Source organism: Macaca mulatta, chromosome 14, assembly GCF_049350105.2.
Source record: "Macaca mulatta isolate MMU2019108-1 chromosome 14, T2T-MMU8v2.0, whole genome shotgun sequence".
Taxonomy (NCBI): domain Eukaryota; kingdom Metazoa; phylum Chordata; class Mammalia; order Primates; family Cercopithecidae; genus Macaca; species Macaca mulatta.
The window spans coordinates 126,223,262-126,246,774 of record NC_133419.1 but is presented as its reverse complement, the minus strand read 5'-3'; the positions used below and the strand labels follow the sequence as shown (position 1 = coordinate 126,246,774).

General features: G+C 41.3%; 2 protein-coding genes across 2 annotated transcripts in view; one reads left to right on the top strand and one right to left on the bottom strand.

Annotated features, from left to right (window-relative positions):
- HYLS1 (HYLS1 centriolar and ciliogenesis associated) overlaps positions 1-23,513 on the bottom strand; it is a 208,526-nt gene that overhangs the window by 57,346 nt on the left and 127,667 nt on the right. The window lies entirely within an intron of this gene.
- LOC574167 (sc328) lies at positions 19,506-20,693 on the top strand. Its single transcript, NM_001032845.1, is given in 4 exon segments — positions 19,506-19,557; positions 19,685-19,708; positions 20,036-20,176; positions 20,500-20,693. Coding segments are annotated over 4 exon segments (411 nt in total).

Genomic DNA, 23,513 nt, shown 5'->3' with positions numbered 1-23,513 from the left:
GTGGGATCAGTGGTGATATCCCCTTTGTCATTTTTTTATTGCATCTATTTGATTCTTCTCTCTTTTCTTCTTTATTTGTCTAGCTAGCAGTCTGTCTATTTTGTCAATCTTTTCAAAAAACCAGCTCCTGGATTCACTGGTTTTTTGAAGGATTTTTTGTGTCTGTATCTCCTTCAGTTCTGCTCTGATCATAGTTATTTCTTGTCTTCTGCTAGAGTTTGAATTTGTTTGCTCTTGCTTCTATAGTTCTTTTTGTTGTGATGTTGGGTGCTGATTTAAGATCTTTCCAGCTTTCTGTTGTGGGCATTTAATGCTATAAATTTCCCCTTAACACTGCTTTAGCTGTGTCCCAGTGATTCTGGCATGTTGTCTCTTTGTTCTCATTGGTTTCAAGGAACTTCTTGAGTTCTGCCTTAATTTCGTTATTTACCCAGTAGTCATTTAGGAGCAGGTTGTTCAGTTTCCATGTAGTTGTGTGGTTTTGAGTGAGTTTCTTAATCCTGAATTCTAATTTGATTGCACTTGGTCTGAGAGACTGTTATGATTTCCATTCTTTTGCATTTACTGAGGAGTGTTTTACTTCTAATTATTTGGTCAATTTTAGAATATGTGCTATGTGGTGCTGAGAAGAATGTATATTCTGTTGATTTTGGGTGGAGAGTTCTGTAGATGTCTATTAGGTCCTCTTGGTCCAGACCTGAGTTCAAGTCCTGAATATCCTTGTTAATCTTCTGTCTCATTGATCTGTCTAATATTGACAATGGGGTGTTAAAGTCTCCCATTATTATGGTGTGGGAGTCTAAGTCTCTTTGTAGGTCTCTAAGAACTTGTTTTATGAATCTGGGTGCTCCTGTATTGGGTGCATATATATTTATGATAGTTAGCTCTTCTTGCTGCATCCCTTTAGCATTATGTAACGTCCTTCTTTGTTTTGATGCTTGTTGGTTTAAAGTCTGTTTTATCAGAGACTAGGATAGCAACCCCTACCTTTTTTGCTTTCCATTTGCTTGGTAAATATCCCTCAATCTCTTTATTTTGAGCTTATGTGTGTCTTTATATGTGAGATGAGTCTTCTGAATACAGCACACCGATGGGTCTTGAGTCTTTATCCAATCTGGCAGTCTGTGTCTTTTAATTGGGAAATTTAGCCCATTTACATTTAAGGTTAATATTGTTATGTGTGAATTTAATCCTGTCATCATGATGCTAGCTGGTTATTTTGCACATTAGTTAATGCAGTTTTTTCATAGTGTCATTGATCTTTTTATTTTGGTGTGTTTTTGCAGTGGCTGTTACCAGTTTCTCCTTTCCATACTTAGTGCTTCCTTCAGGAGCTCTTGTAAGGCAGGCCTGGTGGTGACAAAAATCCCTCAGCATTTGCTTGTCTGGAAAGGATTTAATTTCTCCTTTATGTATGAAGCTTAGTTTGGCTAGATATGAAATTTTACATTGAAAATTCTTTCTTTAAGAGTGTTGAATATTGGCCCCCATTCTCTACTGGCTTGTAGGGTTTCTGCAGAGAGCTACTGTTAATCTGATGGGCTTCCCTTTGTAGGTAACCTGACCTTTCTCTGTGACTGCCCTTAACATTTTTTCCTTGTTTCAGCCTTGGAGAATCTGATGATTATGTGTCTTGGGGTTGTATCTTAGTGGTGTTCTCTGTATTTCCTGAATTTGAATGTTGGCCTGTCTTGCTAGGTTGGGGAAATTCTCCTGGATAATATCCTGGAATGTGGTTTCCAACGTTATTCCATTTTCCCTGTCACTTTCAGGTACACCAATCAATCATAGGTTTGGTATTTTCTCATAGTCCTATATTTCTGGGAGGCTTTGTTCGTTCCTTTTCATTCTTTTTTCTCTAGTCTTGTCTATATGCATTATTTCAGTAAGTTGATTCTCAATCTCTGATACGCTTTCTTCCACTTGATTGATTTGGCTATTGATACTTGTGTATGCTTCACGAAGTTCTTATGCTATGTTTTTCAGCTCCATCAAGTCATTTATGTTCCTTTCTAAACTGGTTATTCTAGTTATCAGTTCCTGTAACCTTTTATCAAGGTTCTTAGCTTCCTTGTATTGTGTTAGAACATGCTGTTTTAGCTCAGAGGAGTTTGTTATTACCCACCTTCTGAAGCCTACTTCTCTCAATTTGTCAATCTCATTCTCTATCCAGTTTTGTGCCCTTGCTGGAGAGGAGTTGTGATCATTTGGAGGAGAAGAGGCATTCTGGTTTTTGGAATTTTCAGCATTTTGGGGCTGTTTTTTCCTCATCTTTCTGGATTTATCTACCTTTGATCTTTGAGGCTGATGACTTTTGGATGGGGTTTTTATGTCGGGGTCCTTTATGCTGATGTTGATGTTATTTTTTTCTGTTTGTTAGTTTTTCTTCTAACAGTCAGGCCCCTCTTCTGCAGGTCTGCTGCAGTTTGCTGGAGGTCCGCTCCACACCCTGTTTGCCTGAGTATTACCAGTGGAGGCTGCAGAACAGTAAAGATTGCTGCCTGCTCCTTCCTCTGGAAGCTTTGTCCCAGAGGGGCACCAGCCTGATGCCAGCCAGAGCTCTCCTGTATGTGGTGAGTTTGACCCCTGTTGGGAGCTTTCTCCCAGTCAGGAGGCACGGGGGTCAGGGACCCACTTGAGGAGGCAGTCTGTCAGCAGCGTGTGAGTGCTGTTCTGGGAGAATCCTCCTTGTCAGGATCAGCTGCTCTCTTCAGAGCTGGCAGGTAGGAAAGTTGAAGTCCACTGAAGTTGTGCCCACCACCGCCCCTTCTCCCAGGGAAGATAGACGTTTTATCTATAAGCTCCTGACTGGGGCTGCTGCCATTTTTTCAGAGATGCCTTGTCCAGTGAGGAGGAATCTAGAGAAGCAATCTGGCTACAGCTGCTTTGCCATGCTATGGTGAATTCTGTCCAGTCCAAACCTCCTAGCCTTCTTAGTACTGTCAGAGGAAAACCGCCTAGTAAAGCCTCAGTAATGGCAGACGCCTCTCCCCCAACCAAGCTGAATCATCCCAGGTCAACTTCAGACTGCTGTGCTGGCAGTGAGAATTTCAAGTCAGTGGTTCTTAGCTTGCTGGGCTCTGTGGAAGTGGGACTCACTGAGCGAGACCACTTGGCTCCCTGGCTTTAGCTGTCTTTCCACGGAAGTGAACAGTTCTGTCTTGCTGGGGTTCCAGATACCACTGGGGTATGAAAAAGACTCCTGCGTCTAGCTTGGTGTCTGCCCAAACAGTCGCCCAGTATTGTGTTTGAAACCCAGGGCCTTGGTGGTGTAGGCACATGAAGGAGTCTCCTGATCTGTGGATTGCAAAAACCGTGGGAAAAGCGTAGTATCTGGGCTGGGTATCATAGTCCCTCGCGGCTCTCCTTGGCTAAGGGAGGAAGGTCCCCTGGCTCCTTGCACTTCCTGGATGAAGTGATGCTCTACCCTGCTTCTGCTCACCCTCCGTGAGCTGCATCCACTGCCTAATCAGTCCCAATGAGATGAACTGGCTACCCCAGTTGAAAATGCTGAAATCACCCCCTCTTCCGTGTTGGTCTCACTGAGAGCTGCAGACCAGAGCTGTTCCTATTTGGCCATCTTGCCACATTCCCCCGTGGCTGCTTGACAAATATTTCTAAGGCTTATTTTCCTTATATGAGAAATGAGAATGATAATAGTAACTACCTCATAAGATTTTTATGAGGATGAATTGAGATAATGCATGAAATTTCTTGGCATAGAGTAACTACTCAACCAATATTTGATATTATCTAGTCATTAAATCATCAAAAATGATGCTGACATTTCTGTGAGAGCATTCTGTAAAAGAAAAAAGTTAACGATTCAAGGAATTGAAAGAAATCTTTGGAACTTCAGTGGTTGGTGTTATTATGTATACTACGTGAACACAAAATTCAGGCTGCTTTCATTTTGGAATTTTCATATAACTCAAGCTAGTAAAAATTACCAGCATGAGACTCCTTCTACTAGAGAAAAGAAGAAGGAAAAGTAAAGGGGACTTTGTCTTTCACCTTAGGTACCAGCTCAGCCACAGGTGGGTAGAGCATCAGGTGGGTTCTTGGGGTCCCTGATTCCAGGACTTGGCTCATGGATGGCATTGCTGGACCTGGCTTGGGCCAGAGGGGAGCCCAGTGGCCTAATTGGTGAGTCCCAGGCCAGGCAGCATTCACCACGAGCTGACCGAAGAGCTCTTGGACCTTAAAGGAATATGGATGGTAGCTGGCAGTAATCACGGTGGGTCTGTAGTGTTGGTGGCAATGGGAAAAGGCTCCTCTGCTTTTGAAAAGGGGAGGAAAGAGTTTGAAGCACTGCATCTTGTGGTTTGAGTGACAGGTTAGCTGCAGGACAATAGAATACCAGGTAGACTTCTAAAACTTTTTGACGCTAGTCCCTGGCTCCTGGATGGCACCTCTGCACCCATGTGTGGCTTGGGGGAACTTGCCACCCTGAAGGGAACACAGGCCTGGATGGTTTTGCCACCTGCTGATTGTAGAGGCCCAGGGCCTTGAGTGAACATAGGCTGTGGCACGGAGTGGTTACAGCAGGCCTTGGACAAGACCCTGTGCTGTGCTAACTTCAGGTCTGACTCAGCTCAGTCTTGTGTCAGTGGCCACAAAGGTGCTTGTGTCATTCCATCCCCAGCTCTAGGTGACTCAGAACACATAGAGAGAGACTTTGTATGTTTAGGAGAAAGTAAGGGAAGAGAACAAGAGTCTCTGCCCAGTAATAAAGAGAACTCTTCTGGATCTCATCCAAGACCATCAAGGCAGAACCTCTACGAGTCTGCAAAAACCAAAGTAGTACTGTGCTTGGGATGCCTCCTAAAGCAGATACAGCTTAGATAACAACATCCAAGTTCTTTCCAATATCTGGAAAGCTTTCACAAGAAGGACAGGTGCAAACCACCCAGACTGAGAAGACTACAATAAATACCTAACTCTTCAATGCCCAGACACAAATGAACATCTACAAGCATTAAGGCCATCCAGGAAAACATGACCTCATCAAATGAGCTAAGTAAGAAACTAAGGACCAATCCTGGAGAAACAGAGTTATGTGACCTTTCGTACAGAGAATTTAAAATAGCTTTTTTGAAGAAACTCAAAGAAATTCAAGACAGCACAGAGAAGAAGTTCAGAATTCTATCAGACAAATTTAACAAAGGAATTGAAATAATTAAACAGAATCAAGTGGAAATACTGGAGCTGAAAAATGCAACTGGTATACTGTAGAATGTATCAGAGTCTCTTAATAGCAGAATTGATCAAGCAGAAGAAAGAATTAGTGAGCTGAAGACAGACAGGCTATTTGAAAGTACACGGTAAGAGGAGACAAAAGAAAAAAGGATGAAAAACAATGAAGCATGCCTAAGGGAACTAGAAAATAGCCTCAAAAGAGCAAATCTAAGAATTGTTGGGCTTAAAGAGGAGGTACAGGAAGAGATAGGGGTAGAAAGTTTATTCAAAGGGATAATAGAGAATTTCCCAAACCTAGAGAAAGATGTAAATATCCAAGCCCAGGAAGATTATAGAACACCGAACAGATTTAACCCAAAGAAGACTACCTCAAGGCATTTCATAATCAAACTCCCAAAGGTTAAGGATAAAGAAAGAATCCAAAAAGCAGCAAGAAAATAAAGTAAATAACATATAATGGGGCTCCAATGCATTTGGCAGCAGACTTTACAATGGAAACCTTATAGGTCATGAGTGAGTGGCATGGCATATTTAAAGTGCTGAGTGGGGGGGGAACCTTTTACCCTAGAATAGTATATCTGGTGAGAATATCCCTCAAACATGGTGGAGAAATAAAGATTTTCCCAAATGAACAAAAGCTGAGGGATTTTATCAATACCAGACCTGTCCTACAAGAAACGCTAAAGGGAATTCTTCAATCAGAAAGTAAAAGATGTTAATGAGCAATATGTAATCACCTGAAGGCCCAAAACTCACTGGTAACAGTAAGTACACAGAAAAACACAAAATATTATAATGTGGATTGTGGTGTATAAACTATTTTTAAGTAGAAAGACAAAAAGATGAGCAAGTCAAAAATAATAACTACAACAACTTTTCAAGACACAGACAGTATAATAAGGTATAAATAGAAACAACAAAAAGTTAAAAAGTGGGGGTAATGAAGTTAAGATACAGAGTTTTACTTAGATTTCTTTTTGCCTGTTTATTTCTTGCTTATGCAAGCAGTGTTACATTGTTTCAGCTTAAAATAATGGGGTATAAAATAGTATTTGCAAGCTGCATGGTAAGAACAAACCAAGAAACACACAATGGATACACAAAAAATAAAAAACAAGAAACTCAGTCATATAACCAGAGAAAATCACCTTCACTAAAAGGAAGACAGGAAGAAAAGAAGAAAGAGAAGACCATAAAACAAATAAAACTGCAGGAGTAAGTCCTTACTTATCAGTAATGACATTGAATGTAAATAGACTAAATTATCCAATCAAAAGACATAGAGTGGCAGAATGGATTAAAAAAATAAGACCCGATGATCTGTTGCCCACAAGAAACACATTTCACTTGTAAAGACACACAAAGATGAAAAAGAAAGGCATGGAAAAAGCTATTCCATGCCAATGGAAACCAAAAAAGAACAGGAGTAGCTATACTTATTTCAGACAAAATAGATTTCAAGACAACAACAGCAAGAAAAGACAAAGAAGGTCACTCACTATATGATGATAAAGGGGTCAATTCAGCAAGAGGATATAATGATTGTAAATATATATGCAGCCAACACTGGAACACACAGATATATAAAGCAAATAATATTAGAGCTAAAGGGAGAGAGAGGCCCCAATACAATAGATTTCAACACTCCACTTTCAGCATTGGAAAGATCTCCCAGACAGAAAATCAACACAGAAACATCAGACTTAATCTGCGCTATAGACCATATAGACCTAATAAATATTTAGGGAACATTTCATCCAATGGTTGCAGAATACACATTCTTTTCGTCAGCACATGGACCATTCTCAAGGATAGACTATATGTTAGGTTACAAAACAAATGTTAAACCATTTTTTAAAAAATTGAAATAATACCAAACATCTTCTCTGACCACAAAGGAATAAAAACAAAAATAAGAGGAATGTTGGAAAATATACAAATACATGATGATTAAACAATATGCTCCTGAATGACCAGTAGGTCAATGAAGAAATTAAGAAGAAAATGGAAACTTTTTTGACACAAATGAAATGGAAACACAACACACAACATACCACAACCTGTGGGATACAGTGAAAGCAGTACTAAGAGGGAAATATCTAGCTGTAAGTGCCTATGTCAAAAAAGAAGGAAAACTTCAAATAAACAACCTAAAAATGCATCTTAAAGAACTAGAAAAGCAACAGCAAACCAAACCCCAAATTAGTAGAATAAATAATAAAGATCAGAGCAGGAATAAATAAATTTGAAATAAAGAAAACAATACAAAAGGTCAATGAAACAAACAGTTGGTTTTGGGGAAAGATAAAATTGACAAATCTTTAACCAGACTAACAAAGAAAAAAAAGGGAGAAGACTTAAATAATCAAAATCAGAGATAAAAAGGACACATTACAATTGATACCACACAAATTTCAACGATCATTAGTGGCTACTATGGGTAACTGTATGCCCACAAATGGGAAAATCTACAGGAAATGGATAAATTCCTAGGCACATACAGTCTACCAAGATTGAACCATGAAGAAATCCAAAACCTGAACAGACCAATAACAAAAAGATCAAAGCAATTAAAAAAAAATACATCTCCCGGGAAAGAAAAGCCCAGGGCCTGATTGGCTTCACTGTTGAATTCTACCAAACATTTAAAGAAGAACTAATACCAATCCTACTCAAACGATTCCCAAAAATAGAGGAGGACAGAATACTTCCAAACTCATTCTAGGAAGCTACTAATTACCCCGATAGCAAAACCAGACAAAGACATATCAAAGGAAAAAAAAAAAAAAACCAAAAAACTCCGATGAATATTGATGCAAAAGTTTTCAACAAAATACTGGAAAAAACGAATTAAACAACACTTTAAAAACAGCATTGATTATGACCAAGTGGAATTTATTCCTGGGATGCAAGGATAGTTCAACATATGGAAATCAACCAGTGTGGTACAGCATATCAGCAGAATGAAGGACAAAAATCACACAGTCACTTCAATTGATGCTGAAAATGCATTTGATAAAATTCTGTATTCCTTTATAATAAAAACCTTCAAAAAACTGTTTATAGAATGAACATACCTCGACATAATAAAAGCTGTAGACAGACCCACAGCTAGTATTATAGTGAATGGGGAAGAACTGAAAGCCTTTTCTCTAAGAAGTGGAACATGAGAAGGATACCCACTTTCACCACTGTTATCCAATGTAGTAGTGAAAGTCCTAGCTAGCACAATCAGAGAAGAGAAAGAAATAAAGGACATTCAAATTAGAAAGAAATAAGTCAAATTATTCTTGTTTGTAGATGAGATGATCTTACATTTAGAAAATCTTAAAGACTCCACCAAAGAACTATCAGAACTGTCAAATTCAATAAAGTCGCAGGATAAAAAAAGAATATACAAAAGTCAGTAGCATTTCTATATGCCAAAAGTGAACAATTTAAAAAAGAAATAAAGAATGTAATCCCACTTACAATAGCCACAAATAAAATTAAATACCTGGGACTTAACCAAAGAAGTGAAATATCTCTGTAATAAAAACTATAAAACACTGTTGAAATAAATTGAAGAGGATACCAAAAAAAGGTAAGTTATTCCATGTTGATGGACTGTAAGAATCAATATTGTTAAAATGTCTGTATTACCCAAAGCAATCTACAAATTCGCTGAATCTACAGATTCAATTAAATCCCTATCAAAATATGAATGACGTTCTTCAGAGAAACAGAGAAAACAATCCTAAAATTTATATGGGACCACAAAAGACCAAGGGTAGCCAAAGCTATCCTGAGTGAAAAGTACAAAACTGGAGAAATTATATTACCTGACTTCAAATTATACTACAGAGCTATAGTCACCAAAGCAGCATGGTACTGGCATAAAAATAGACACATAGATCAATGAAACAGAATAGAGAGCCCAGAAACAAATCCATGCACCTACAGTGAACTCATTTTTGACAAAGTTGTCAAGAGCATACACTGGGGAAAAGGCAATCTCTTCAATAAATGGTTCTGGGAAAACTGGATATCCATATGCAGAAGAATCACCCCAGTCTCTCCCCACATACAAAAATCAAATCAAAATGGATTAAAGACTTAAATCTAATACCTCAACCTATGAAACTACTGCAAGAAAATATTGGGGAAAGTCTACATGACACTGGTCTGGGCAAAAATTTATTGAGCAATCGCCACAAGCACAGGCAAAAAAGCAAAAATAAACAAATGGCATCACATCAAGTAAAAATCTTCTGCACAGTAAAGGAAACACTCACCAAAGTGAAAAGACAACTACAGAATGGGAGAAAATATTTGTAAACTAACCCTCTGACAAAGGATTAATAACCAGAATATATAAAGAGCTCAAACAATTATACAGGAAAATTCCTAATAATCCTTTCAATAAATGGGCAAAAGATTTGAACAGACATTTCTCAAAAGAAGACATAGAAATGGTAAACAGGCATATAAAACTTGCTCAACATCATTGATCATCAGAGAAATGCAAATTAAAACTAAAATAAGATATCATGTCACCCCAGTTACAATGACTTATATGCAAAAGACAGGCAATTACAAATGCTGGCAAGGATGTGGAGAAAAAAGAACTCTCATATGCTGTTGGTGGGAATGTAAATTAGTACAACCACTATAAAGAACAGTTTGGAGGTTCCTCAAAAACTAAAAATACAGTTACCATATGATCCAGCAATCCCACTGCTGGGCATGTACCCAAAAGAAAGGAAATCAGTATATGGTGAAGGTAGGTGAGGAACAGAAAACCAAATACCACATGCTCTCACTTAAAAGTGGGAGCTAAACATTGGGTACACATGCACACAAAAATGGGAGCAGTAGATACTGGGGACGACTAGAAAGGGGAGGGGAAAGGAGACATGGGCTGAAAAACTACCTATTGGGTAATATGCTCACTATCTGAGTGATGGGATTATTTGTACCCTAAACCTCAACATCACACAATATACCCATGTAACAAACCTGCACAAGTACCCTCTCATTCTTCTGCACATGGCTCGCCAGTTATCCCGGCACAATTTGTTGAATAGGGAGTCCTTTCCCCATTGCCTGTTTTTGTCGACGTTTTTGAAGATCAGATGGCTGTAGGTGTGTTGTGTGGCTTTATTTCTGGGTTCTCTATTCTGTTCCCTTGGTCTGTGTGTCTGTTTTTGTAACAGTACCATGCTGCTTTGCTTACTGTAGCATTGCAGTATTTTTTAAGCTGGGTAGTGATACCTCTGGCTTTGTTCTTTTTGCTTAGAATTAATTGATTTGGCTATTTGGGCTCTTTTTTAGTTCCATTAGCATTTTAGAGTAGTTTTTTCTATTTCTGTGAAAAATGATGTTGGTAGTTTGACAGGAATAGCATTGAACCTGTAGATCACTTTGCACAGTATGGCCATATTAATGATATTGATTCTTCTAATCAATCCATGCGCCTGGAATGTTTTTCCATTTGTTTGTGTCATCTATGATTTCTTGCAGCTGTATTTCGTAGTTCTCCTTGCCAGTATGCTCTTGGGTTTGTTCATAGCATATGTTACACTTTATTCTTTTACTTGTTTACTTGCCTGTACATTTCATGACAGTAGAAACCTCATCTATCATATCTATCTTTGTTTTTCCAGCTCTTAGGACAGTGCCTGGAATCCAGAAGTGGGATCAATAAATATTGCTGGAAGAATGAAAGCCTTGAGGCAGGCAGAGCCTGTTTCTCTGCTGAAATAAACTAGCAAGAGCAGCCTCATCCTGTGGCCATCAAAGCATTGTCCAGAAGGGGGCGGGAGAGACAGTGTTTCAAAGGCCAGGGCTGCTGGAGGGTCCCCACTCCTTCACTGAAAGGATTCCTGTTATAGTGGTTGGCTCAGGAACTAAAATTTCAACTGATGTAATGTGGTGTGACAATAGTATAAACTGGTTATCTTGCAAGTGTGTGATTTGAGGGTGGGTGGGCAAGAACATCAACTTCTTTTTCACATTTCTGTATTGATTAAAATTTGCAACAACTATATAATATCTTATGAAAAATGTAAATGGAAGCTTAAACATGTTTAAAAATATGAAATGTAATTTGGCTGGGAAATAATGCAACATGATTAATTTCCGAATGTGGTTTTCAATGGCCCCAAGAGATTTTGCTTCAAGCATAAAATATTTCCTTGAGCAGATTCAGACTACTTTAAAAACTTTGCTCTATTTTTGTTTCTCTTCCTAATCTTCCATTCTATAGAATTCCATTTTATGAAGTTATAAAGGGTCATATGCTCCTGTGGTGTGGGACATGACTGCTTAAATATCCAAGAACTGTACGCAGCACAGATTTCCTTAGAAGGCTTAGAAGACCCAGAAACAACGGTTACAACTTTGTTGCTAGTTTCTGTTGTATGGCTTTTTTTCTTTATTGCCTTCTACCCCCACTGTTTTATATGAATGTTTAAATATTTTATATGAATATTTTTCATATATGGAGGCTTTTCTTTTTAATTTTAAAACCATTCAAAAATGCACTTTCGAAGTCCATGATATTCTCCGTATTATTAAAACTTTCTTCGATTATTGTTAAGCAGTCAGCTACTAACATTAAGTCTTTTGCACTCCTATATATAGTTAAATGAGAAGAATGCTTGAAATCTTAATTTGAGCAGTAAGGGGTGGATTTTATGGGATAGAATGTCATACTACAAGATTGGAGCACATCTCAGCTTCATGCCAATGTAATGTTTCTTCTTTCTTTCTTCTCTTAAATTATCAGTGAGATTTTTTAGAGCTCTTCTTTAGAAATCTAAGTTTCTGTAATGATGTTTTGCTATGAAAACCATCAGCCATCACTTTTACCAACATGTGCTGAATTCCCAAACTGTATTGTGTGGCTCCCTTTTCTCTGCCTCCATAACCATTTTTCCAGCCTCGATACCCAGACAGAGAACTTTTTCTTTCTAACAGTTAGAAACTGAATATGTTAATTTATTTTTTTTTCTTTCTAACTTTTTTTTTTTTTTTTTTTTTTTTTTTAGGTTCAGGGAGTATGTGTGCAGGTTTGTTACACAGGTAAATTGCGTGTTGCCGGGGTTTGGTGTACAGATTATTTTGTCGCCCAGGTAATGAGCATAGTACCAGATAGGCAGTTTTTTGATCTTCACTCTCCTCCCCGCTCAAGTAGGTCCTCGTGTCTATTTTTCCTTTTCTGTATGTCCATGTGTACTCGATGAACATGTGAATTTCTGCTACTCTGTGTAAGGCTGCTTTGAAACCGTAGGCAGCGCTCAATCCAGGCTCCAGAGGCTCTCTCTCATGCCCGGCTGCCCCTCTGCCTCAGGGCTGACTGCCTCCAACACTTCAGTGACTTCATTTACAAGCAATACAAACTACTGCTGTCCAGGCTTTCTCTGTGCTTCTTGTGAGTATATTTGAGAGCAAAGGTAATCTGTATTATTAGGTCCATGTTTATGCCAGTTAAGCACTGTAGTTGATGTTCCATGCTAAACTTAGCTCCAACCAGGATCCCTGTTATTGAATTGTGTTGCCACCAAATTCACATGCTGAACCTGTAACCCACAATACATTAGAATGTGACTGTATTTGGAGATAGGGCCTTAAAGAGGTGATTAAGGCTAAATGAGGGCATATGGATGGGACCTAGTCCAATAAGATTGGTGTCCTTATAAGAAGAGTGAAAGATACCAGGAGTGTGCTTTCACAGAGGAGAGACCCTGTAAGGACACAGGGAGAGGGCAGCAACCTGCAAGCAAAGGAGAAAACAGCCCCGCTGGCACCCTGAGCTTGGATTTCCAGCCTCCAGAGCTGTGAGAAAATAAATTTTTGTTTTTTAAGCCACCTAGTCTGTGGTATTTTGTTATGGCAGCCCTAGCAAACTAATACAACCTCTATTCAATTTGATCCTAGACACTTCCTGGTATTCTTTGGCTACTGACTCTCCATATGCTAATCATAACCAGAAACCTCCAGTGAACACTTTCCTGTTGTGGACACTGTTCCTCCGTCATCCCATTTTATCATCACAAAATTCCTATGAGCTTAGTATAATTATTTTAAAAATAATAATTATACTTCATATAAGTATATAATTAGTATAATTTTATACATAATTAGTATGGGCATGGAGAAGTTAACCAACTTAGGCACGATCACATAATCCGTAAGAGGCAGAGCTGGGATTGGAAACCAGATGGTCTGAAGCATGATGTTCTCCTGATGAGATGCTGCTGTCATGGTGTGGGACTCAGTGGAAAAAAGTGCAGAGGACCCCACTTCTCTTGCCCTGCTCCTTTCTTACTGGTGACACCACAATAAAGGGTTGTATGGATGTTTACGACTTTACGGTATCTGGATATTCTTAACTATTCTACCTGAGAGAAGGGAAGGAACAAGATAGTTCTTATTCGCACATCACAGATCAGAAAGGTAGGCATGGGGAGCTGCTCTTCCAGGTGCACAAACATTTGTGACTCAACATAATAGTTATCAGACCATCCCCTCTTTCTTATGCAACCAAATTTCCCAAGACAGCTGCTTTAAATGTATGAAACTCAGCTGTCCAAACAGTAAATGGTTTTGACACTTAGATGGCTTTCTTGACCTAGAGTAGAACTTGTTATTTATGATAATAGGAACAATTTGTGGGTTAGAATTCTTCCCCTCTAGCCATAGTTAAGCAAGGGGACAAACACTGTCTTTAATCCCACCTTTGCTGCACCCTGGTTTCAGTGGGAAAAGCTATATTATTAGAGAGAAAGGCCCTGTCAAGAAAGAAAGGTCAGAAAGGTAGAGGCAGGGAGAAAAAGCAGAGGTTGTAATAGTATCACTGGGTGAGGCCCAGGAGGGTAAGCAGCACAGCGGGAGTTGTTACGGATGTCATTATTATAGCATTTAAGGATTGTGCCCCTTTGTGATCAGGGCCATTCTCTGACGTTGATGTCCTCTTTCAATCACTTGCTATGGGAAGCGTTGAGGAGTTTTGTCATCCTGAGATAGAAAGAGATGAGAGTACTCAAGATAAGGCCTTTGGAAAAGCAGAGTGGGATTGGTAGAATTGACTTAGCATTCAAAATCTTGGTAATTGTGCCTGACTGTGGGTTTGATCTGGGAACGGGTTCTCCTCTAATACTCCTGGAATGGCTGCTGTAGGCATTCTCCTAGAAGAAAACCACTTACGCCTAGGAGTTTGGAATCTGGCAAGGCACTTAGAGGCTCCCAGAAAATCCCCAAGAGAAGGAAGGCCTGCAGATGGGGAAAGATACAAGGTGAGCATCCCCAGAACCTTTAGTGGAGCTCCTTCTTGGGATCTACACAATCCTCTGAATGTATCTCTGTCTTTAGATTACCCTGGGTTGTAGAGGTCGAGCTCTTACTGTATCTTAGTGAATCAGAGTTCAGCTAACTTCTAAGCTGCTCACCCATCTGAGAGAAACCAATCTGTTCTGAACTTGAAAGCTCCTGACTTCAAAGGCCATCTAGAAGAAACTGTTCTTGATCTCTTGCCCACTCCAGCATGCAAGCCAAATCTCATCCGTGATAGTAGTTGACCTTTCAGAAGTCGCTCCTGCAGACAAGCCCATTGCCAAGTCTTTCCCTTCCCATGCAAAAACATCAGCTATAGGCCCTGGGTCACTCCTCTCCCTGGACAAGTGACTGCTGAGAGTGGCCAGTGCTGACTGAAGACCTACTCTCTGGTTAGTGAGTCTGTGTGACTCCTGGGAATCCCAAATACCAAGTGTTTCATGATTTTACCTCGGTTATGTCCTTACGTTTTGGCCTTTGGGAGAATAGATGGCAGAGTATTTGGTTCACTTTTACTTGGTGAAATAGAAATAATGAATCCCACAAAGTTATGTTGCATGGCAGTGGGCCCTCCTTTTCCCCGAATAACTTTCTAACACATTTGTCTGAACCTAAGATCAACGTTATCACTCTCATGTGCTTTACACAAAGGTTTTCTCAGGCAGTGGAGGACAGGCAGAGGTCACAGCCAGGGAGCTGCAGCATCCAGTCCCTCCTCTCCAGCCTGACTTGTCAGTGTCCCAGCAGCCTGCAGTGGGAAGGGCAAGTGAGGAGATCTGCTGAAGCTGCAGCCATGGAAACAGCTCCAGAACTGCTATTTGGCAGTGACTTGCAGGAATGCCCCATCCCTATGCTCATCACTCCCAAAGGTGGTGTGCTACCGTCACACGTGGAAGGCAGGAGGCTGGTGAGAAGGCTGGAATAAGGCTGGGCGGAGGGACTCAGGAGAAAACCCTCTCACCCTCCAGGGATTGGCATCCTGGTGACTCAAATGAGGCAAAGCTATAGGAGCAGGGCTATGGGGTTCCTTTCACCAAGTTCAGTAAGTTATACCCTATGCCAGGCATGTGGCAGGAGCTGAACTAATGGAAGGAAGTGATTCAGAATTCGTATCTGACGCCCAATTCATACTCCATGCCTCCTCACCTGCCAACATGGTCAGTGGCCTGATGACGAAGAAGACCTGGGTCATGGTTTTCCTCTGCCTTTTATTGGGGTGACATTTTAATTGAGCCTTGTTTCTTGTGTGTAAAATAAAGGCATTGGGCTATATTGCTTCCATGCCCAACTCCTCTCTTTTATGCATATGGTAAAATGGCACCTTCCATGGTACCTTCAAGGCAGTCTGAAGAAAACTTGGAGGGCGGTTAAGAGGAGGGTACATGGGGCTTGGTCAGCAGGCTGATGTGGATTGGCCATGAAAGAGATGAGGGGGGGTCAAGGGTTACTGGGGGGTATCAAGACAGGCAGGGTAATGCCCTGGGGTTTCTCTTGGCTGCTAGAGGGAGCTTGGGTCTGAGGCAGGCCTAAGTGTCAGGAGACCTAGTTGTCTAGGCCCCTAAATCCTGTCAAGTCTGAGATACAGATGTCTAGTCTGATACAGACCAGATGGCATGGAGAAGAAACTGTCATGGAGAAGAAATGTGACTATACCCTGGCCACATGCTCCCTTTCTCTGCCTGTGAGGAGGCTGTAATAGAGCCCGGCCATCAGGCCGGTCTCCGCCGTCTCGCTGACTCACTGGAACCATGGTGATTCTGCTTTTTGGGTCTCCTCCCTGCCGAGCAGGACCGGGGCACTTCTCCTTTGGAGTTGGCAGAAGTGGTATCTTGCTGAGTGCAGGAAGCTTTCTTTTGGGGACTTTTGTTTTTATTTTGTTTTCCTTCGTTTTCCTAAAGGGGCAAAGTGAACACAACTCTGGGGTGACTACAAGGAGCCTAATTTGGTCTCAAATCTACCACCTTCTCCTCTCTCTGTAGGGATAAAGGATGGGTGCAAGTTGTGCCTCTGGGCAGGACAGGAGTAGGACAGGACAGGACAGGGCAGGGCAGCATGGACTATAACTCCTGGTATAGGAAGGAGCAGAGAGGAATGTCAAAGTCTTGGGCAGGAGCCGGGCATGGAGGGGAGAAGGTACAGGCTCTGGGCCCCAGGAGAGGACTTGGGGCAGGGCTGGGAAAGTTCTGGAGGCTCAGATATGAAAGGTGGGGAAGAAAGGGCAAGTTGGACAACACAGCCTCCTTTCTCTGGGAGGGAGAGGTGGCCCCAAGGGTCCAAGGCCTTTCTGCAGTCCACATTAGGCTGGTAGAGTGAGAGGTGTCGATAGGCTGAGCAGCCAGTTGAAGCTGTGGCTGAGGCTGGAAGTCAGAACTGGGGCATCAGCCTTTTCACAGGAGTTTATCAGGTGATGGGCTCCTGAATCTCCTGCCCAATTCTGGGCCTCACATTATAGGAGGCAGAGTGATTTTAAGGGGACAAATTCCACAATAAAATATTAAGTGCAAAAATCAGAGTATCACATGTGTGATGTTAACCATGATAGTGCTTATTAACATGGGGTTGTGTGATACATGTACAGAAGTTATATTGGAAGCAGCTGTGGTGAAGTAGTCACACTGCTTTTCTCAGAATTAGGAGCAATGGGGATTTTCACTTATCAGTAAGTTTAAAGTATCTTCAAAATTTCTGTTACTTTTATTCTGGGAAAACATTGTTCAAAATGCCTTGGATGAACTATAAGAGAGAGACTTGGGTTGGGTGGAGTCTGTGATTCACACCCACCTGTGTAATAATTGGGTGCCCAAGTCATTACGCAGGAGTATCTTCCTAGGCCAGGAAAAAGGCCTAGAGGCCTATGCTTGATGTTCCCAGCTCAGACGCTCTGGGGCTTATGGTCATGGGTTGCTGCCTGTGTCTCACATGTTCCAAATGCACGATCCATAAAGGTGGTCCCCATGGGAATTGCTTCTCTGACAATGGCACATCAATCCTAGATCTTAGTCATGCTTTGGAACCCCTTAGTCTCAGCGGGATTTTGCTGATGAGTATTGTCTCTGCCAGACAGAGAAAGACCCATTTTTCTTTGATTGAGATTCGTTTCTTACTCATTCTACTTCTCTCCACCCGCCCCCCCTTGTCCTGATGATTCTAAGGTAGACCCACCTGGAGCTCCAGCTCTGGGAACCCCTCTCCAGACTGTAAACCTTGTGGTGAAATGGATTGATAATGTCCTGTTTAATCAGACAGATGCACACCTTGTTACCTTAGAAAAAACACTTCAGCTTCAAGAATCCTTGGTCATCATCTGTAAGATGAGGTCAACTACTTCTAAACCACAAGGTGGTTCAGAAAATTCAAAGATGTCAGGTGAGTAACATGCCCAGAAGAATGTCTAACCCCAAGTAGAGCCTTAACAAATGTTTATTTTCTCCCCTTTCCCTTGTGTAAATTTATTAACAACTACCTCAGATATACCTGTGATGGTTTTATTTTTACCTATTAGGTCACAGAGGCACAGAGAGGCTAAGTAACATGTTGAGGGTCACACAGCAAGTGGGCAGCATACTTGGACTTCCATCCCAGGTGTGTGGGGAGTGCCTTCATAGTCAGGATTATGTGAGGGATCGTACTTGACATGTAGCATGCAGCACATGTCGAGCTATGGGAATGAGTCCACTCAGATAAATGGGCCCAACCCTCACTCAGTGTTCACCACAAGGAAATCTGCCATTACCATTGCCTGTCTTCTCTGTAGTGACTGCCAACTGCAAGGTTAAGGCTAAGAATTTCATCATGTCAAGTGGAATTAGGGACTGTCAATATAAAGACTTTTGTACCCTTCCCTTGTGCCTCTCAGGTTACCAGTATCCAGTAACGCTATTAACCTTTTCTTCAAATATGTCTGATGATCTGATGTGTGCAGGGCATAATTACGGGTACTGTGGTTAAAGCAATGAATGCAACCCTTGAAACCTGGGTGTCCATAGAGTTTTCCTCTTGTGAGGGAAGAGAAAGAAAATGCACACATAAGGAAAAGTTATAGGAGCACAAATTGAGTTAAGTACCCTGGAGAAAAACCGAGGAGGGAAGGGACAAGGAAGTGTAGTTAGGGAGATTTGGTCTTTTATGTATATGGTGGCCAGGAAATGCCTCATGGAGAAAGTGGCAGCTGAGAGCAGAAAAAGGGGTGGCAGGAAAGTATGACATCTTCTGGAGGAAGTAAGGAAAAGTCCGAGAACCAATAGGAAAACTAATCTCCCTAACTTTCCTCTCTAACTTTCCCTCTACATACCCTTTCCAAAGATCAGTCCAAATAGATCTCCCTTTTCCTCCCCATAACAGCAGTGTAAATCTCTCCCACTGGAATCATTTATCATGTCTGCCTTCCTTGACAAAAATGGATGAATAAAGCTCAAGAGAAGCTGAGATGGTCTTCATGTTTTCCCCACTTTTTCCTGGCCTGTCCTGTTCATCCTATCCATCAGCGATGTCTTCTACACTGAGCAGTCAGACCGTATCTGGAGTATTGGGCTCTGTTCCTGATGCCTCACTGTGAGGGGCAAAGTCCCACTGGAGGTCATGCTGAGGCGATAACCCAGGGTGGTGTGGTGCCTGAAAAGGACGGACTCTTTCATAGGTGCTTAGTGATCCCAGCTGTATTATATGTGAAAGGAGGTCATGTGGATGTGGAGTTAGAAATGTTCTGTGTAGACCAACATATGAAAACATAACCAAAGAGATTCTATGCCAATATGAATTAATATCTTATGATAAAATGAAACGGCGTGTCTGGGTGGACTGAATTCCAAGTAGCCGGAGGAATGCAAACAAAGACAGGATGTACCCTGTTTTGGGAACGTTGTAGAGAGCATTCAGGTGGTTTGAGCTGAAATTCATGATTCTGCGATTCTAGTGGGATGCCTGAGGGCAGGTGATGAGAATAAATAAAGCTGGAACCTCTCACTGGGATGTTCTCAGGAAAAGGCCCCAGGATGTTCCGGTTGCTTCTACTGGGCATGTTCGCAGTGCTCTTCATGGATGAGGGTAAGCTCTGGAGAGGGACACACGAATGGGTGGTGAGAGAATGTATGGAGTGGGAGAAAGGGGTTTCTACACTTGGGTTTTGGGGCTGCTGTGAAATCATTTAAGAAAGTTTTTCTTCTCTTCACAGGAGACAGAGTCCTGACATGGAAATGTACGGTGTAGCTGGTTTGTCGTTTTTGGATAAATAATGCCACAGTGAGGGAGACATTCTTGAGTTCTCTACACATTGTCCCCTCCCCACTCAATACTCCAGTGTCTTCTTTCCTGCCTAGACTTGGGAGGGTCCCTGACTTCTTTGGGGGTCATAGCTGTTACCCAATCAAGGGAGTAAGGTCCCCTGACAGAGGCCAGGACTAGTGTCAACTTTCTTCTCATGAGGTTTGCACCACTTTGATATAAATGTTTCCGGGTGGGAAGAGACTTCTGAAGCAGAATCACTTTCCCTAGTGCTGTTCTTTAAAGTGCCTCTCTTTTTCAGGGGTTCGATTTTGCAATTCCTGTGAACGCTTTGATGGATCCATTTGCCACGGTGGCATGAAAAGTTGCTGGAAGTTTAATTTATATTCGAAAAACAGGAGTTGTGCCACAGATCACTATTACTTTAGTGATCTCACTACAGGTAGGTGGGGGGTGGTGTTACAGAGAGACACAAAATATCACCAGTGGTGCCCACAATGCTTGGAGCCAAGTTGTGGAGGGAATCTGGAATCATGGGAGAGGGTGGGAAGAGGGATTCACCCTACACAGACCTGGGTACGGGGGCCTGTGTGGGAGGCAGATGTCTTCTGCCTGGTCATGGCTAGAGAGACACAGACCAAATGCAGACACAGTCTGGGGGCTTAGTCCAGTCTACAGAAAACTGAGGAGGTGCTGGAGAGAGGTCATTGCTAGGAAGGTGATGAAATGTGGCAGACTGACCACATTTGCCTTTCTTCCCTTTAGGGAGGTATCTGTTCCGTTATACAACACTGTCTTGCAGGCCCTGTGATGAGGGAATGTTCCAAGTATTCCACGACCTTCTGAGAGAAACGACTTGCTGCATTAATGAAAACAGGTGTAATACTGGCAGAGATAATTTAGATATTACGAGGGTTCTTGGAGCAGAGCCTCAGGATGAAATAGTGTATGATTCATAAAATTATGAATGATTAAGGTTGTTAGACTATATCTCCTTGTAGCCTTGGCCCTTTTTTTTACCCAATGGTAATACCATCATCTTACATTTTCCCCCAAACCACTCTCTTCTCTATTCCAGCATATCTACCTGTGGAAGCTCTGTCTTTCCAGTGTCCCTGTTTCCATTAACAGGCAAGGGTAAATATCTAGGTCAGAAAAACCTCAACTCTGCCTTCTGGTTGGATTCCTCGGTCTTTGCTACCTGGTACCACCTGGCAGTCTCCACTTGCCCTTAAGTTCTGATGCTACACCTGGCCTGAAGTTAGAATTCTAAAGTATTTTGCAAAGGAAGCAAAGTAGTTTTTATGGTAGAGCTTCTGGGGGAATATCAGGAGAAAGCAGATTGGATAAAAATAGGGAGAAAGTTACCAGAAATTTTGGGAGAATGATTTGAGAGGAGAGTAGGAAAGTATTTGATGCGGGGGGCGGTTGGAGGTAGGGCTTATATTAAGAAGGGGCTTGGGAAAGTCAATGTGAAATTAGAAAGCATTAGAAACTCTGACTTATGTGAAAGAAATTAGTCAATGTACTAGACGTGAGAGTCACAGTGCTTGTCACCATTTTTGGGAAACTGCTGCACAGCTTCTCCTGACAACACGGCTTAAGCTACAAAGTTTTAATCATCTTTCCTTGATCACACTTGGCTGAGTGTTTTCCACTTACTCTGTCTCTTAGCATGTGCTGTTGTTTGAATATCCCCCTCCAAAATTCATGTTGAAATTCCATTGCTAATGTAACGATATTGGGATGTGGGGCACTTAAGAGTTGCTGAGCTCGTGAATGGATGGATGCTGTTATCATGAGGGTGGGTTAGTTATTGCAGGAGTGGGCTCCTGCTAAAAAGGATGAGTTTGGCCTGATTTCTTCTCTCTGTCTTGTGTTCTTGCTTGATCTTCCGCCATGTTATGATGCAGTGAGAAGGCCCTCATCAGAGGCCAGCATCGTGTTCTTGGAATTTTCAGACTCCAGGACCATGAGCTGAATAAATTTCTGTTCACTGTAAATTACCCAGTTCTGTTGTAGTGATAGAAAATGAATTAAGACAGCATGTGAGGGATGCCCAGTCCTCAAAAATATTCAAATATCACCTTGTATTCTACATATCCATTGATAAAAGCTGATTGTTTTTAATCTATTGGCACAGCCCTGTAACAAAAAATGTTAAGGAGAGATAAGACTTTCAGATAATCACTGTAGTTTTCTTAACAAAAATAAGTTATGAAACAACAATAATGGCTGAATTGTTATTGGTTGACTTTAGTTTTATATTTTAAAAATGATTTTAGCCATTCTATGTATTAGAATCTACAGGCACTATGATATGTATTTTTTAGCTTATAATTATATACACACATATGTAATATTATCCCAAGGTTAGTCTCATCCCTATTGATGTCCAGGATTATGACTGCTTATTAGTTTGTGTAATGTTATATTTACATAAGTAGAATTAAATATTTAAATCTACAAATAAATTTAAACATATTTTAAATATGTGTATGATGGGATTTCTCCCAAATTTTATAATATTAGAATGAATACTATAACATCTTGAGAAATAGAAAGTAGATTCTTTCATGCAGGGTTGATTAATTAGTTTAAATGGACAGAATGAAGATGCTGGCAGCAGGTTCTAAAAAAGCAATGATTCATGGCATTTACTGGCTCTGAGCCCAACTCAGCACCAGAGTTCCCTAGAAATTGCAGTCCTTGTGTCCTAGACTGCCTTTCAGTTTTACCTAGGACCCCGAAGCACTTTGGCTTGCAGTGTGGCAAGGCTTGCTGAGAAACTTAAGTTCTAGCTGCTGGGATGGGTGATTCCCCTCTGGCTATGGCTGGTCCAAATTGTTCCCTCTGTACACAAGTACTGGCTAAGCCCAGCATGGCTTTACTCTCCTCTGTGACAGGACAGCACTGAGTTCAATGCCAAGTCCCCCAGTTGCTGTGATCTCACTCCCCCAAGTGCACAGCGTCTCTGTGCCAAGTGGCCACTGCCAGAGGATGGGAGAATGGTGGTTTCAGCAATTCAAGACTATCTCTTCTATGCTATTTAATGCCTCTTTCAGTGATATAAAGTTAAAACCAGGTACCGTGATTGTTCGAACAACCTGATTTTTGGTTCTTGTGATGGTGTTTTTCTGTGTGTATGTAGTTGTTAAAATTTGGTGATCCTACTAGAGGGACAAATGGTGTAGGCTTCTTTTCTACCATCTTGCTCTGTCCTTCTCTGTGTATAATTTAAATGATCCGTAATTAAGTGAAAAATTTATTTTTATTTTTCTTAATTTTTTTTCTCTTGGCCAGGCCTGGTGTCTCATGCCTATAATCCCAGCATTTTGGGAGGCCAAGGCAGGTGAATTGCTTGAGTTCAGGAGTTAAAGACCAGCCTGAATAATATGATGAAGCCCCGTCTCTACAAAAAATACAAAAATTAACTGGGCATGATGGCATGCACTGTAGTCCCAGCTGCTTGAGAGGCTGAGGTGGAGGGATAGCTTGAGCCCAGGAGATTGAGTCTGCAGTGAGTTGTGATTGTACTACTGCACTCCAGCCTGGGTGACAGTGAGACACCATCTCAAACATTTGTGTGTGTGCGTGTGTGGATTTATGGATACAAGTGCAGTTATGTCACATGAAATATATTAGTCTGGGCTTTTAGTGTACTATTTGCTTATATATTGTGGTTTTAATGCAGATTTGTTGGGGCAGGGTAACCTGCCCCCGGCCCTCGGTCAGGGGAAACAGCTCCCAGTTGCTGTGAACAGCAACTGAAAAGAGGC